General features: G+C 38.9%; 1 protein-coding gene and 2 long non-coding RNA genes across 5 annotated transcripts; all 3 read right to left on the reverse strand.

The window, feature by feature from the left end:
- Window positions 1–4,514: 4,514 nt before the first annotated feature.
- LOC120676475 (sugar transporter ERD6-like 5) lies at window positions 4,515–8,522 on the reverse strand. Of its 3 annotated transcripts, XM_039957780.1 has the most exons (18): window positions 8,200–8,522; window positions 7,935–7,997; window positions 7,774–7,863; window positions 7,547–7,606; window positions 7,390–7,455; window positions 7,252–7,317; window positions 7,091–7,166; window positions 6,834–6,898; window positions 6,335–6,427; window positions 6,158–6,238; window positions 5,993–6,077; window positions 5,827–5,873; window positions 5,686–5,748; window positions 5,554–5,613; window positions 5,403–5,456; window positions 5,222–5,281; window positions 5,000–5,114; window positions 4,515–4,871 (listed from the first exon to the last, which is right to left on the reverse strand). In XM_039957780.1, the coding sequence occupies exons 1-18, from the start codon at window positions 8,482–8,484 to the stop codon at window positions 4,732–4,734; spliced, it is 1,569 nt and encodes a 522-aa protein (XP_039813714.1). In that variant the 5' UTR covers window positions 8,485–8,522; the 3' UTR covers window positions 4,515–4,731. The 3 variants fall into 3 exon arrangements, with proteins under 3 accessions (XP_039813714.1, XP_039813712.1, XP_039813713.1); XM_039957778.1 differs by having other exon boundaries at window positions 5,222–5,456; window positions 8,200–8,510; XM_039957779.1 differs by lacking the exon at window positions 6,834–6,898 and having other exon boundaries at window positions 5,222–5,456; window positions 6,335–6,408; window positions 8,200–8,510.
- Window positions 8,523–9,411: 889 nt separating this feature from the next.
- On the reverse strand, window positions 9,412–10,404 carry LOC120676590. Its single transcript, XR_005675911.1, has 4 exons — window positions 10,357–10,404; window positions 10,181–10,240; window positions 9,938–10,052; window positions 9,412–9,852 (listed from the first exon to the last, which is right to left on the reverse strand). It is a non-coding gene; the product is annotated as an uncharacterized LOC120676590 (long non-coding RNA).
- A 125-nt stretch (window positions 10,405–10,529) lies between these two features.
- Window positions 10,530–14,948, reverse strand: LOC120676593. The gene is made up of 3 exons (XR_005675914.1): window positions 10,933–14,948; window positions 10,737–10,783; window positions 10,530–10,659 (listed from the first exon to the last, which is right to left on the reverse strand). It is a non-coding gene; the product is annotated as an uncharacterized LOC120676593 (long non-coding RNA).
- Between the last annotated feature and the right edge of the window lie 77 nt (window positions 14,949–15,025).

Raw genomic sequence — 15,025 nt, forward strand, 5'->3', positions numbered from 1 at the left:
TTTTTTCTTTTCGAAGGGACAACTGGGGGGGGGGGGGGGGTAAGAAGCCCACCTGAATTTGTCATTGAAAGGGGTCACAGAGTGCACAAAATTTGGTTAGAGCTACAGCAGGGGAGGGAGGTCTGTGAAACACGAAGATGTTGCATGCATTAGCGGTGTTTGAGGCGCACCATGAGGTCAGTGGGTCCACGGATAAAGTTTCTTGGAGCCCTGTGAACCAAACAAGCAGATGGAGGTGGGCGTGCGAGGCCGCGGGTGTGGGCAGGAGGTGGGGCTGCGGCGGTGCGCCCACGGGCGAGGAGGAGGAGGTGGGCATGAGGCAGCGCCGTTGCGGCCGATGAGAAGGAAGAGAAGAAGCGCGGCGCGCGGAGCAGCAGCGCAGCACGACGGAGGAGCGAGGTGGAGAGGGGCCATGGGTGTTGCGGCGGAGCGGTGCGGCCGGGCAGGCGAGCGGCGGCCTGGCAGGCGCGGACCGCGGAGCAAGAGGAAGAGGACGCAGCAATGAGCGTTGTGTTGATCTCTAGGCGTTTGAATTATACAGAGTACAACAATGCATATAGCCATGCTAACCAACTGCTAACAAGCTGCTAGTCTACCGGGTGTACTCCAACTAACAAGGAATCAAGGATCGTGCAACCGTAGGAACGGGGGTCAGGCCAACAGCCATCACCCAACTGATATGTAGCGCCAACACCCCGCTGCAGTTGACGCGTCGCCATCGAGACGCAGAGGCTGTCCCAAAATTGGCCGTACGGCGAAACCGGTAGCCCTCATCGCATCTGCAAATTATTGCTACGCTGTTGGAACATGGTGATCTCGCACCTCGCCGATGGCAACCTTGTCATGGCGCCCCGGGATCTTGGACACATAAATAGCTGACATCACTAGTACAGAAAATGTTGTACAGGCGGGTGACAAGGCATCCTCACGGGCGTTTCTTGACCAGCCACTAGTCGTGGGTCAGTAAAATGGACGTTTTCACAGTCGGTTTTTTCACCGCCGGTGTAAATAAAGGCTTCCCAGAGGCCGTTTGCCAGACGGACCGCCAGCAAAAAGAGGCAATCAGAGGCTGCTCTGGTTCTTGCTCCACCTGTGAAAGTGGCATAATACAGGCGGTTGGTACATATCACCGCGTCTGGTAATTTTTTCCCACCGGCGGCTTATTTTTTCACTGCCTCTGGTAACACTTTTACAAAGACGGCTGCTTGTTTTTGGAACCCACAGGCGGGTGGCAAGCTGTAGCCACCTCTGGTTGCAGAGGCTGCTCATCAGAATTCATCCAATTAATCGGCAATATTCAGATCTGCATAGAAATAAACCATATTTACTTCCAATAGATAAAGTTCCACACTGACCCCATTTTCCTACTGATACTTACACATTACACATAAACTCTGACAACACTGTAGCTACTCATCTAGAAGCCCGACCGCCGAAAGATATTGGGCATGGTTGATATCTACAATGGTGGCCCCCATGCATGTGACTCTCCAAGTGCAGTAATGTAGGAGAGCAGTTAAAATGGCTAAGTGGGGGTGGTTCTTAACCGTGCCCAGGATGGTGATGCAATGAACTTCACCTCTGTGCAATGAACTTCCACTACTATATACGAAAGGGTTTTTAGGATGGGTAAATATGTATTTTTAAGCAGTTGCAATACCCGCACTTAGTTTTTACAGCTAAAAGTACTATTTTCAGTGGTAGGTAAGGCCTCCATGTAGCAGAACCATCTAATTTATTCTGACTTAAGAGCGATTGATCATCTTCTTACAAAAGATAATATAGCTAACGCTCTTAAGACGGAACAGTTTTGGCAGCCTGTCAGGTTTTACCTGAATCATCCACCGTACAACCATGTCTCAGATATGCGTACAAGATCATTTTGCATTGGAGCATAAGATATTACACACAGACGTTCAATATAGATCATAAAAATAAGATAAGATTTATTACATAATAAGCACAACCCTTAATGCATGCAAGGATTATAGAGTTTCAAATGTGTAGATCCGGCTAGTTAACATGCAGTCTTATCTCACAAGAGTTTATAAAAACATTCGGAGTCGGAGGTGTTTGAACTCATCATACACTTAGGGTCTTGATGTCTTGAAGTTCTGACTTCGAGGCTCCTCCGAAGAAGCTGCTAAACACACACATGCCACAAAGACTGACTACGAATGTACTCAGCAAGACTAACCCGACTACATAGATATAAAGTTAGGAATCAAGAGTATGCAAGGCTTTTTAGAGTGGACTGGCTTTACTGATATAAATACCAGATAATATATAACTTCTATTCAAACAAATAGATCCAATTACTAGTTAAATTGAAAGATAAACTTTAGTTGTCACACTCATCAAGATACATCTCGGTTCATCAAGCCATAACTTTTATCAAGGTTGCACATAATTAATTTACGATGTTTAAGCAAGATCAAGCGATTTTCATAACAAGAAGTGTGGCGATTCGAATCGATTGTACACCCTGCAGGGGATCCCTGATCACATGCCACGTATGAGTTTCCGGTAAACCATACGTGGCAACCATTTACAAGGAAGATACTAAACCCTAAATCAAGCCTACCAACACCCAGATTCGCACCCCGTGCAGGACCTCTTGTGGGGCTGATCACAACAGGAGGTTCAGGATACAACCCCGCCACCATTTCCACTTCGAGTGGGGTATAACTTGATTCAAGAATTTAGGTCAACAAAGTTATTGGGCTTACGGGTCCCACTTGTCATGTGTTTCCTTGATTGAATGGGATGGACCTTTTGCTAGTATCTTGATTATTATTGCTTTTAAGTAGAACACTTTTAGAGAACTTGGTTTAATCTAAACTAGTTGAAAAGGTGGTATAGCTGTCCTTATATCATGGAAGGTATACATGCATCAAATGGTCTGATCATGCAACTCCTAGACCTAAACATTCAGATGCAGTACACAAATTACATGCAGGAACAACAAGAAGAAATAGAATTCCTAAAAAACAGGAAATTGCTCGAAAAAGAAAACAGGAGGAAATAGAAGGGGGGGGGGGGGGGGGGGGAGCCGCGACTACTCATCCCTCAGGCTACAAAGCCGGAATCCCTCCACATATTTACCTCCAATTCAACCCAATAGACTGTTTCGGCCCACAAAGCTTCAATTCATCCAAATAGACTGTTTCAGCCCACGACTCTATTTTCTTCCACTCCCGCACAACAGCATGCTCACACGTGATTCTGTAGATGGCTCTTGATTTATTGTACAAGCATGCATGCTGCATGCTATTACTTCTGTAGATGGTTGTTGATTTTATTATGCATGCATGCAGCCTATGCTTGGTTACGGAGTAGGTTTTTCTTCTTTTCATTTTCTTTATTCTTTTCATGCCTTTCCTTGATTCTCTTTTCTTTTCCTATTTCTTTTATTTTTTTTCTTCTAAACCTGCATATACAACATCTTTTTTTCTTTCTCCTTTTACTTATTATACTTATTTTTCTTTTGTATTCTTATCTTGATTTTTTCTATTCTTTTTAAAAACTAGTTTATGCTTCTTCTTCATTGTTTGTATGATGTATTTGTTTTATAATTTGCATGTTATTAAATATATATATTTGATTGGATTATTTATCATGTAAACTATTTATTTTCAATGAAGAATGATACAAAATTGTTTGTTCACATTTACGAGCAAGTCATACTCAATGTATACTAATTTATAATTCTAATTTGTTCACATGTAAACTATTGAAGATTCATAATTTGGTATATGAAATAATCTATTTTCTTTATATACTAACTTGTTTAGCACGTGTATATATGCTTATAAGATTTTTCAATGTAGATGAATTTATTCTGCATGTAAAACTGTTTTTCAATGTGTAATTAATTTATTCGTAATGCCAATTTTTTGTTCGATTTGTAGATTAATTGTTCGGTGATATTAGTTCATTTATTCGTGATACCTATTTTAATTATTTATCCTATAGAATTAAATGTTCGTGCTGTTTAACATTATTGTTCGTAGTACATTATTTTTGTTCGTAGAAATAATTATTTGTTCGTCTTGTCAAAATATTTGTTCCCATTAGCTGAAATATTTGTTTTTAGTATTAAAAAATATATTTTAAATATCTTACAAACATAAGCAAGTATGGTCTTGTTTTGAAGTTCTTATTGTAAAAAAGATAATGGTATAATCGGAATTCAATTTGGATGCACGGTTTAAGATTTATAAATTTATTAGTATGAACTCTCCTTTTGCGTATAGGTGACGTTATCTCTCCACCTGCATGCATGCATAATACTATTTATGGTACTACTTCAACCATGTAAAACGTGGAGAAATCTATATCTGGTTTATTAGGCTGATATTTAACGGCCCATTTAACATGCGATTCTTCAGGTGATGGTGTGCCGACTGCCGAACCATCGCCTGAAGCGATAGGTAATCGCGCCAAGAGAGAGATGGGCAAAAAATCCTAAAAAATGGTGGAAAAAATGGAGATATGCTGCAACAAAAGGGATATGTATCAATGTACATTTTCCTTAAAGAAAACGAGTGTGTTCTCTTTTCTGGTGATAGAAATGAGATTTGAGCCAAAATCAGTGGCACCCAGTTTGCAATACAGTATGCGTATGTTATTGGTAAAATATGATATACAAACTCCTATGTCTACAAACAACAGTATCCCAGACAATCACCCGAACGTTACATATTTGGCTATCTAAACTAGACAAGCAAATCATTTGTGAGAGGTGCCCGCTAAGGACGAGTTCATGGAGGCTTGAATCTCTTCTAGGGTTCTTCCTTTTGTTTCTGGCACTAGCCGTGCCACAAACACAACTGTGAGGCCACAGATGCTTGCGAAGATGAAGAATGTGCCTGCATTCCGTACATACACGAACAATACATAATCAAAAGTAGCAGAGATGAAATTTTGCTGTCATTAATATTTTTGCTGGTGCTACCACTTTGACCAAAATTATCTTATGCCTGCTGCATTTGCTTACCATAAGAGTTCCACACCAGGAGAAAGTTGAAGGCATATGAGACGATCCATGAGCTGAGCCAGCTTACTAGGGTCACAAGGCTTCCTGCTGCTCCCTTCATGTTTATGGGAAATATCTGCATGTCCAGTCCAGTGATCAATGTAGTCAAATTCATCTGCTGGTTCTGAATATTTTGTTTTCAACAGAGATACCCTGTGTCTTTACTTATGGCAGTAACGGTACCTCTGACATTATAACCCATGGTATTCCCCCCATGCCCAGTGAAAAGGATCCACCAAAAGTCTGGTTTAAAATAAAAATCTTCAGAACAATAGTTTTGTGTATGTCTGTTTGAGAGAAAAATGCCTGCCAAAGCCAGCAATGTGTTCAGGTCCTTAAACAATAACCAGTCTGTACTCTGTACCAGAATGCCTGCCAAAGCCAGCAATATGTTCAGGTCCTTTCCCCAGTGATGTTCCTGTTCCATATAGAGGAAATTAGCACTAACTCATCATGCGAGCAAACTGCAAGTTGTTGATCATATCAGGATGAATTCACTTCCAGAGAATTCAAACCTTAGCTAAGAATGACAAACCAACTAGTAGGCAACCCAGGCATGTTCCAGCTGCAGAGATCTGAAATAGTGCAGCATACATATTACTGTGGTTGTAACTCATTATTAACTCTGAGTATAGATTTTTTTTTACCATCAAAAGTGGCCTCCTTCCAGCCTTCTCCATTAGAAGTACCCCTAATCCCGTCATCGGAATCTGTAGTTGTCAAAATCTATTATACACCTAAATTCAGTAAGAAGCATAGGAGCTGGCTAGGGTTCTTGTTGAAGAGACCTGGACAGCAACCATAGCAAGCATTCCTGTGTTTCCTGACGAAAAACCTGATTTGTTTCATGAATACTTACTAATTAGTACTAAAGAGCAAAACGGTGTAAAAATTCTCTTCTCATGAACAAAATAGGTTTTATGCGAGTTAAGGAAATAGATTATCATTCATTACCAGCTGAAACAAATATTTCACTGGCATAGAAGCAAATGGCATTCACTCCCCCAAACTGTTGAAGGGCCATTAGCCCAACTCCAACCTGACCGCAGAGCTGGTTTGTCAGGAAACAACAGAAAAACATGTTCCTAATAGGAAGAAAGACATATTAAAGGTACTTACTGTAACAGCATGAATATAATCCTTCTGAAACAGGTCCAAAACCTTTGACTTTGGTAAGTGCTGAAGCTTTTCTGTAAAATCCTGAATACCAAGATTACAGAATCATCAAGAGTTTTGTTTAATATACGGTTAAGTTGAATGTTTATATTTATTCTCAAGTAGGCAAGCACTTCATACTTTAATTTCTTCAGCTTCCTCAGACATATCAACTCCCTTTCCCCTTAGCTTCTGCAACTCTGCCTGAAATGCACCTGGGTGTCCAAACCTTGCCTGAGATACATGATCTTCATCAAGCATTATTCCAACTTCCAAGTGGTAAACTTGTCGGTTCTAGCTAATGATATGGATCTTTGAGAAACTATGAACAGAAGAGGAGACTATTTTACACTTTTATTGTTTGGTATCTATGCAAACCTTACCATAACTGCAGCGTTCTAAATTTGTGCTAAAAGTTAAATATTTATATGTAAAAGTTCAAAATCTGCTCCCTTACTTATGATCCTTGTGTGATGTTTACATGAGTAGATCTCCATGATCAATATTAAGAAATGTCTGACTCTGATTGTCAATGTCATCTTTAGTTCTAAACTCGAAATAAGAGAGGTGTTTATCAACTTGGATGGTAATGAAACTAAATATTCATCAAACAATTAGTACTTAAAATAAAGCTACTAACCAGCCATCTAGGGGATTCAGGAGTCACAAGAAGGCCAACCAACTGCAGTAAACATGGTGCCACTCCTATAATAGGAAAGTTAAAATTTGTACATAATGGTATGGATTAAATTTCTTGGTACATTTGTGCATGTATTTGGAGTCGATACAGTTAAAGGAAAAAGGGGAGTCAGCTAAAAATTGGTGCCATATCAGTCTAGAACCTATTCTCATTTTTGTATGAATAGTAAAAAGGTACACACTAGCAAGCTATATTACCGATGATTGCCAAGGTACGCCAAGTGATAAAGGTCCCCAAAACATAAGCAAGAGATGCCCCGCAACATATCATAAACTGCATAAATAACGGGACTCTTTTCTTAATATAAAGCTCTGAACAAATCAGTGATGACACTCCCTTGATTAAGTACAGTACAAACCTGGTTTACAGTTGCGAATCCTCCTCTGAGATTCTTTGGTGTTATCTCTGATATATAGACTGGAACCTGTTCAGATGCTGCAAACTTCAGACTGAATTCGTCCATAAAGGTAACAAGTAGTAGCTTTAGTGTAATCACCACATATGAAAGAAGGCCAATTCCACATCCAATTGAGACCCGTCCGATGTCAAGCCACCAAAAGTTCTATGGGAGATTACACGAAATCACAGTATTACACTATAAGTTGTACTAGAAGGAATTGAAGAACACACTCGAGCATAGGAGAGGGGTCAACCTGGGAAAATGTTATCAGGAGATATCCAAGAATGCAGAGAAGATCTGATATTGCCATTGTCTGCATGCCGCAAAAGGCAAAACAGAAGAAGTCAAGCACACCTTTGTCAGACAGAGCCCAGTGAGAACTGGAGATCATAATGATCTCTCTGCTGCCTATCTGGCTTTTGGAACATGCCAAATGCGGCAAGCTCAGCCCACAGGATTGAATTGGGGATCAACACTTACAAATCTTCGGCCGACACGGTCTGCCACGGTACCACTGACAATAGCTCCTAGCATTGCTCCAATGGTTAGTATCGAGCCAAAGACAGAGTACTGCATATGGGCATGCTAAGAGTCAGTTCCGAAAACCCAGTGTCCAGTTGTGCCTGTCAACAGGAGGGTACCTCGGCTAAGGAGAGGTCGAGATCACGCATGATGCCCGGCTGAGAAGGCGACGAGTAGCCCACCTGAAGCACGCAAAGAAATCGAAACTAACTTCCCCCGGTCCGTGATTATTGACAATTTACCAGAATAAACCCACTATTAGAGTACTAGTAGTTCTTTCTTGTTCTTGTTCAGATAATTGTCTACCAGCTTGGCCACCTACTCCACACATGCGGAAAATTTGCAGCATGCAGTAGCAGCTACTGCAGGGGAAGAGCTGATTACCGAGATGCCGAACTCGAAGGATCCGGCGACGGCGACGGCGGTGCTGGCGACCACCACGGCAATCGAAGAAGAGGAGGAGGAGGCGGACGCAGCTCCCCGACGGCCATCGCCGCTGCTCCCGGCGGCCGTGGCCAGGAGAGGCTTCTGCGCTTCTTGATCCTCATGCTCCATCTGGGCTCTGGCCGGCCTGGGTTCTCCCTCTCGGTCGGCCGTCCCTCGCTTGCTGTCTGTGTTTGGAGCTGAGGCGCTGAGCTGACGAGGACGACCGGCGTCCGGGCGGTGCATCGGTCCGGTAACCCAGCAGTGACCGATAGTCCGATATGACTGACGCTTGTCTGTTTCTGGCTTGTTTGGTTTTACAGCACGTTTCCTTAGCGCACGCAAGTCGAGAAAAAAATCTCACATACATAGTATACTAAATGAAGTCTATTTACAAAAAAAAATTCAGGCATAATGTAACTTTTCGCGACTAATTTAATGACGGTAATTAATCGATGATTTGCTACAGTGATGCTACAATAATCATTCTCTAATCGCGCGGTCAAAATCCTCATTAAATTCTTCAGGGTCACTAACGCGGGGTTCTAAAATTAGTTAGTTTTGTAAACTGACTTTATTTGATACTATAATTAGCGGTTAAAATATCACTATTCACTAGCACGCTACAAATCAAACAAGGCCACTCCCCTTGTCCTTTCTTTGTCATCTTTTGCATTTCGTTTTCTTAATGCTAGTCGCCGCTTTTTTAATGTTAATGGGAACAGCCATGATTTGAAAATTATTTCTGCGGGGAATTACCATCATAGCACTGCTTCGAATGATTGCCAAAATACCATTGTGGCCACATTTTATTGAATGACATATTCAATTACAGTAGTTCCATATCTTGTGTGGCCTAGTTTTTTTTTACGATCGTACCTGAGTACGTTTTTCATTTTATAGGAAATTGTGTGCCTAGTTGAAGCCTCATACTTCATAAGGATGCTTGTATTTTTCTTATATTTATTTAGAAGAAATAGTACAAATGCATGTAAGCGGGTGGTTGTTGCCGTGTTGGTGCGAATTTGATATATCCAACTAAAGAAGAACAGAGAAATCTGATATCCAAATTGTTGTACTAGTTTATTTTGTCATTGTCCTTTTTAGAACATTTTGACATTGTCCATCGCGCCCATGTCCCGTAGCAGTATGGAATTTCTGTCAGAGTTTAGAAGCAACATTTACATGCTGGCAGACTCTTGAAGTGAGCGATCTCCTCTTGTTAGCATCCAGTAACATTTCCAAATTCCAACTCTTCTAGAAGCCGGCTAGGTTGCATGAGTTCTTTGCTTCCAAACCACTAGACTCGTGACAGGTTCAATCAGTGACAAGCTGTTTTGCTGTTCAAAATCTAGTGTGCATATGTTATTGGGAAATATAATGTACATTTTTTTGTGTACAATAGGCTGGATCCCTGGCAAAAACTAAACATATATATCCAGGGAATATGCTATTTCAGACAAAAAAAAGCTAAAAATCATTTGTGAAACGGCGTCAAGGACGAGCTCATGGAGCCCTGAATCTCTTCTAAGGTTCTTCCTTTAGTTTCTGGCACTAACCGCTCCACAAACACAACTGTGATCCCGCAAATGCTCGCAAAGATGAAGAATGTTCCTGCATCGTCCAAGGTATACACAGACATACATACATCAGCATACAATTCGACCAAAATTTTCTTCTGCTTGCTGCCTTAATTTACCGTAAGTGCTCCACATCAGGAGAAAGTTGAAGGCGTATGAGACGATCCATGAACTGAGCCAGTTTACTAATGTCACAAAGCTTCCTGCTTATCCTTTCATGTTTATGGGAAAGATCTGCATAATCAGTGAAGAATGTAGTAAAATTCAGATCTGTTGCGGGTATTCTTTTGAGTCTACCAGTTCTGAATATTTTGTTTTGGTCAGTAATCTTATGTTTCTTCAAGTTACAGTAGATAATGTACCTCCGACATTATGACCCATGGTATCCCCCCCATGCCCAGTGAAAACGATCCAATGAAAACCTGGTTGCAAAGGGCAAAAAACTTCAGACCAACAGCTCCAAGTGAATGTCCGTGAGAGAGCGACCTCTCTGCTGTTAATGGAGAATACAGAACAGCACTCAGGTTGCAGTATGTACCAGAAGCCCAGCCAAAGCGAATGCTGTTCCTGTTCCAGGAAGGGAAATATCACTGGTTGAGCCTAAGAATGGCAATGGGGTCGACCTCCTTACAATGACACAATCGATATCAGAAAGCCCAAACCTTAGATAAGAATGACAAACCAACTAGTAGGCATCCCAAGCATGTCCCAGCAGCATAAATATTACTGTGGTCATAATTCATTACTGACTTTCAAGTTCCAAGTATAATTATTTTACCATCAAAAGTGGCCTCCTTCCAACCTTGTCCATCAAAAGCACCCCTAATCCGATCATTGGAATCTGAAAAATCAAAACTTCAATCATATGCCCAAGTTCAGTTAGAAGCACATGAGCTTGCTAGGGCTTGATGAAGTAACCTGTACAATGGCCATGGCGACTGTTCCTGTGTTTCCTGACGAGAAACCTGATTCGTATCAGGAGTGTTAGTGTAGTGCCCCAGTGTGATCCGTGGTAAACATTTCTCTTCTAATAACAAAACTGTAGGTGATCTAAGGCAATAAGTGTTAGAACTTTTAGGATCTTTAACTCAAAAGAGAACCACATAATTCATACCTTGGTCATTAGGACCTCCCATCTTCTCCCTTTTCTTGTACTTGTTCTGGCCTCTGTGTATGTATGGGTTGTGTATGTGTGTCGGTGACTACCCCGGTGATGACAACGTCTGCCGATCGGATGCCCTAACGGGGTCTCACCCCTTTCTTTTATAGTCGTTGCTCACCGGGGGGGACCGACATAGTTGGGTCGGTTCCCGTCCCCGATCAGGACGGTTCGGGGTGTTTCCACCCCGTTCCATTATGTTTTTCAATTCTTAATTCTTTATTTTACTGTACATTCACTGTTAAGCTTACTGTTTAAGCTTTACAGATCATCACAATCCTAACATTCTCCCCCTTGATCGTAAGGCTTAAACTTATAAGTCCATTTTTCAACAAAATGACATACCAAGATAAAAGGATTACAATGGTCAATTATACGTACCATTGAACCCAGTTACTATAGCATGCCACCTCATATCAAATGAACTTCTTTAACTTAGGAGCTCCAAAACTTACTCTTTATCGTTATACAAAACTTATGGATTCATTTCTCAAAAGACGGTACACCAGATCAATCAATCACTGCAGTAAATTAAGTACCACAGGACTAAGTGACCATGATTCCCGTTCAAAATCAAAATGATTCCTCTTAGGCTCATGGGGAGACGGTGCTAGAATTAGTCCCAGAGTGCAGTTTATTTTTCATATACATTCATATATTCTTATGAACTTTATGTGCGCACTTCAAAATTGAAAATCAAATATATTTCCAGAATCATAATTTTGTCCCTAAATAATAGGCTGCCAATTAGTTTTTTTATGCCAGCAATTTTTGCAAGGCAAGCTTCTTAAATTATGATACTCAGCACTTATATCTTAGTACTTACCTCTTACATTTACTGAGCATCAACATTAGTCTTATAAAATGCTCAACACTTATGTCTTCAATACTTATTTGTTGAGCACTAAAACTTAAAATATTAATACATCATTAAGGCCTTGAAACATGTAATGTTTGATTCTGGAATAATTCTTTCACAATGTCTTGGGCCTGGCAATACCCTTTGACATGTTACTCGAGTGGAACTGCACTCTTTACATAATAAGTTCCGGGATAAATTTTTTAAGAAATTTCTTATTCTCTTAAAATAATATGGGTTAGGGACATAAACCCATATCAAAACCTTTTGGGATTAAACATGCCACGACTTAATCTGCATCTTTAATCATATCTTGAATTGGGTGAAACCATTCCACAATATGGCTCCCACACAAAGGGTGCAACTTTTGTGGACATTAATGCGCCTTTGCTAAGAAATATTATTGTCCGAACCTCTCATAACTTGATGGTTACCAGACTTTCTTAAAAGTGAGCATATAATCCCTTAGTGCCATATTTATGGCACACAAATTACTTTAGCACTTATGCCGACAAGACAATATGTTTTGAACAATTTTTCAGGAGTCCAGTCCTGGACTTATGTTTGCCAGATATTCCAGTCTTCAAAATTTTAAGGGCATATCATAACTTTAGGTATATACATCACTTATGTCTGCCACAACATAAGAAAACTTATTGCCTTTAATGGGAGCAATCATAATTTTGGGGGTAATATTTAATACTCCCATTTTCTGAACCAATCTTGGCGAATCTTAATTCTCAAAGAACATAAGGAACATCACCAAGAATAAACTTAATTCCCTGAGGATAAAACTCATTCCTTATAATATACAATATCCCTATTGCTTATTGTCAACAAGACATTGACTTAATCCAAAATTTCTTATTGAACTTTATTTCATCATTCTAAATGATTATACCCTCAAAGTAATGTGCAATAATAAGCACTTCTTTTCTTTAATATATTTTATCATAATAATTAATTCTTTATTTTACATGAACCTTATCTAATGAACATAAAATTGTATCTTTCATTATTTCATTTCATAATCATATTTAGGCATTGTCTCCATTAGAAGAAAACTTAACATAAGTGTTAGAAACTTACAAACTTCCATTCCATGAGATGAAAAAGATTCTTAAAACTTATATCTCAGTTAGGAGGCAATTATGTGGGGCTTATTATTAAAAGATGACTAACTTAGGCCATTAGCATTAAAAGATAGGTCTAATTATACTTTAATCACTTTTGTCTTAAAACAAACATTCATTCTTAATAACCCTTAATGTCATTAACTAAAACTTTAGATTCAATGAATTATTTTTAACAATATTAATAACTATATTCCTTCTAAAATATAATGGAAGCTAAGTAACAAAATCAAGATACTAATACAAAAACCCCACATATACATAAGTATCTTAAATTTTAATATCTTTCATAATATAATTATGTAAAGGAATTACTTAAAGAAATGAAATATAGACATACCTGATAAAGTATTTCCTTCTTTTATTCTTAGTGGGAAGTTCAACTCTCCCCCTCGAAATATGGACTAAGCGATAGAGTCATATTTCGATGAACTTTCATAACAAATATTTCTCATTATTGGGATGAAGGATACGAAAACTTTATACTAATGGAAAAGATTTCCAATAGCTTAACATTAACCTCCTATCCACTTTTAACACTTGAGGGCTTTATCTTAAAACTTTCATATTCATGAGGTCAAAATATCATCATACTCATAATTTTTTATGAGCATAAATTTATTTGAGCTTCAATCATAATGCTTTATGATTGGCAACATGATAAAATGAACTCAAAAGGTTCCAATGACCCTTTATTTCTTACCTTTATTCTTATGATCTTTAGGCTTTGAGAATTACTTCTCCATTATTGCCAGAGAAATTACAACATAATTGTACCAAGGGATTTACTCCCCCAGATCTTTACTGGCATTGATCATAAGATAGATTTCTTTAGATTGCTCCCATTAGATATTAATAGACAAGAAATCCATTAGATTTCTTATCAATTTCTTAATTAGCAAGGCTTCTCTAATAGGAGCTTATTGTGTTTATCCATGCAATCATAATTAATGACCTCATGAACAATGTATTCTTATGTATTTAGTCTATTTCTTATTGAGGGTACTTAAAACAGCCAAGAAAATTATGGCTAAATTCAAAATATCATCAATAGGGATACTTTAATTGATAATTTTGACAATATTTAATCATTCTACCTTGCATCACCTTTGGGCTAAAACAAAGTAGAGCTTAACATAAAATAAATATTAATTATTCTTCATCTTATTATTATAGGCATAAAATTTCTTATGCAAATATTAATACTCAGGGAATGTTATATCAATATAATCAACTTTGATCATGCTTGAGACTTGGAAACTTAATTGATCTGGGAATTAAATAATGACACATGGCTATAAACAGCTTTGGTCATAATATAGTCATAAGTCACATATATAATCATAAAATTTATCAAGTCTCAAGAACACTTTAATCAGAAGCATTTATTTGCGGAAGCGTAAACATTAGTTGTTAATATTCTCTTGTGTTTACTCGAACCTTTTGCTTTTAGCATAATTCCTCAATAATACATCAATTATTCTTGTGGCCTTATATATATAAGAAAGGATCCATAAGCCATTCATGTATTAAGATTTTCCCAGATCATTAACTTCTTTTATTGATCCAATCCACATCAGCTTTGGCCAGAAGTAGATAGAAACAATAAAATTCTGTGAACAAGTATTCATTAATCAGCTTTGGCCAGAATAACAAATATAAGTCACACTTTATTTGACTTTAATCTTCTTTTACTGATCTAGTCCACATCAGCTTTGGCCAGAAATGGACAAGAGCAGCAAAATTTTGTGGTCAGATATTCATCAATCAGCTTTGGCCAGAATGACAAATATAAGCCATACTTAATTAAAATTACATGTCTCTATGTACATCTTTTATTGATCTAGTCCATATCAGCTTTGGCCAGAAATGGACAAGAACAATAAAATTTTGTGAACAAGTATTTGTCAATCAGCTTTGGCCAGAATGATAAATACAAGCCACCTTTATGTAATTTGAGACATGTGTAATGAAAATAACCTAATTTCTCCCGGCCGCCCCCCTTAAAACCCTAGCCCATTTCTCTCCCTCCCCTCTCTCTTCTCTCGGCAGCGGC

The sequence above is a fragment of the Panicum virgatum genome, chromosome 5N, assembly GCF_016808335.1.
Source record: "Panicum virgatum strain AP13 chromosome 5N, P.virgatum_v5, whole genome shotgun sequence".
Taxonomy (NCBI): domain Eukaryota; kingdom Viridiplantae; phylum Streptophyta; class Magnoliopsida; order Poales; family Poaceae; genus Panicum; species Panicum virgatum.

What these genes read in the sequence shown, in the direction of transcription:
- LOC120676475 (XM_039957778.1), bottom strand. Translation starts at nt 8,484, where the DNA reads ATGCACCGCCCGGACGCCGGTCGTCCTCGTCAGCTCAGCGCCTCAGCT. An exon ending in TCCTGATAACATTTTCCCAG is followed by an intron (nt 7,456 to 7,546) that starts GTTGACCCCTCT and finishes AATCTCCCATAG; the next exon opens with AACTTTTGGTGGCTTGACAT. An exon ending in AGGAAGCTGAAGAAATTAAA is followed by an intron (nt 6,239 to 6,334) that starts GTATGAAGTGCT and finishes CTTGGTATTCAG; the next exon opens with GATTTTACAGAAAAGCTTCA.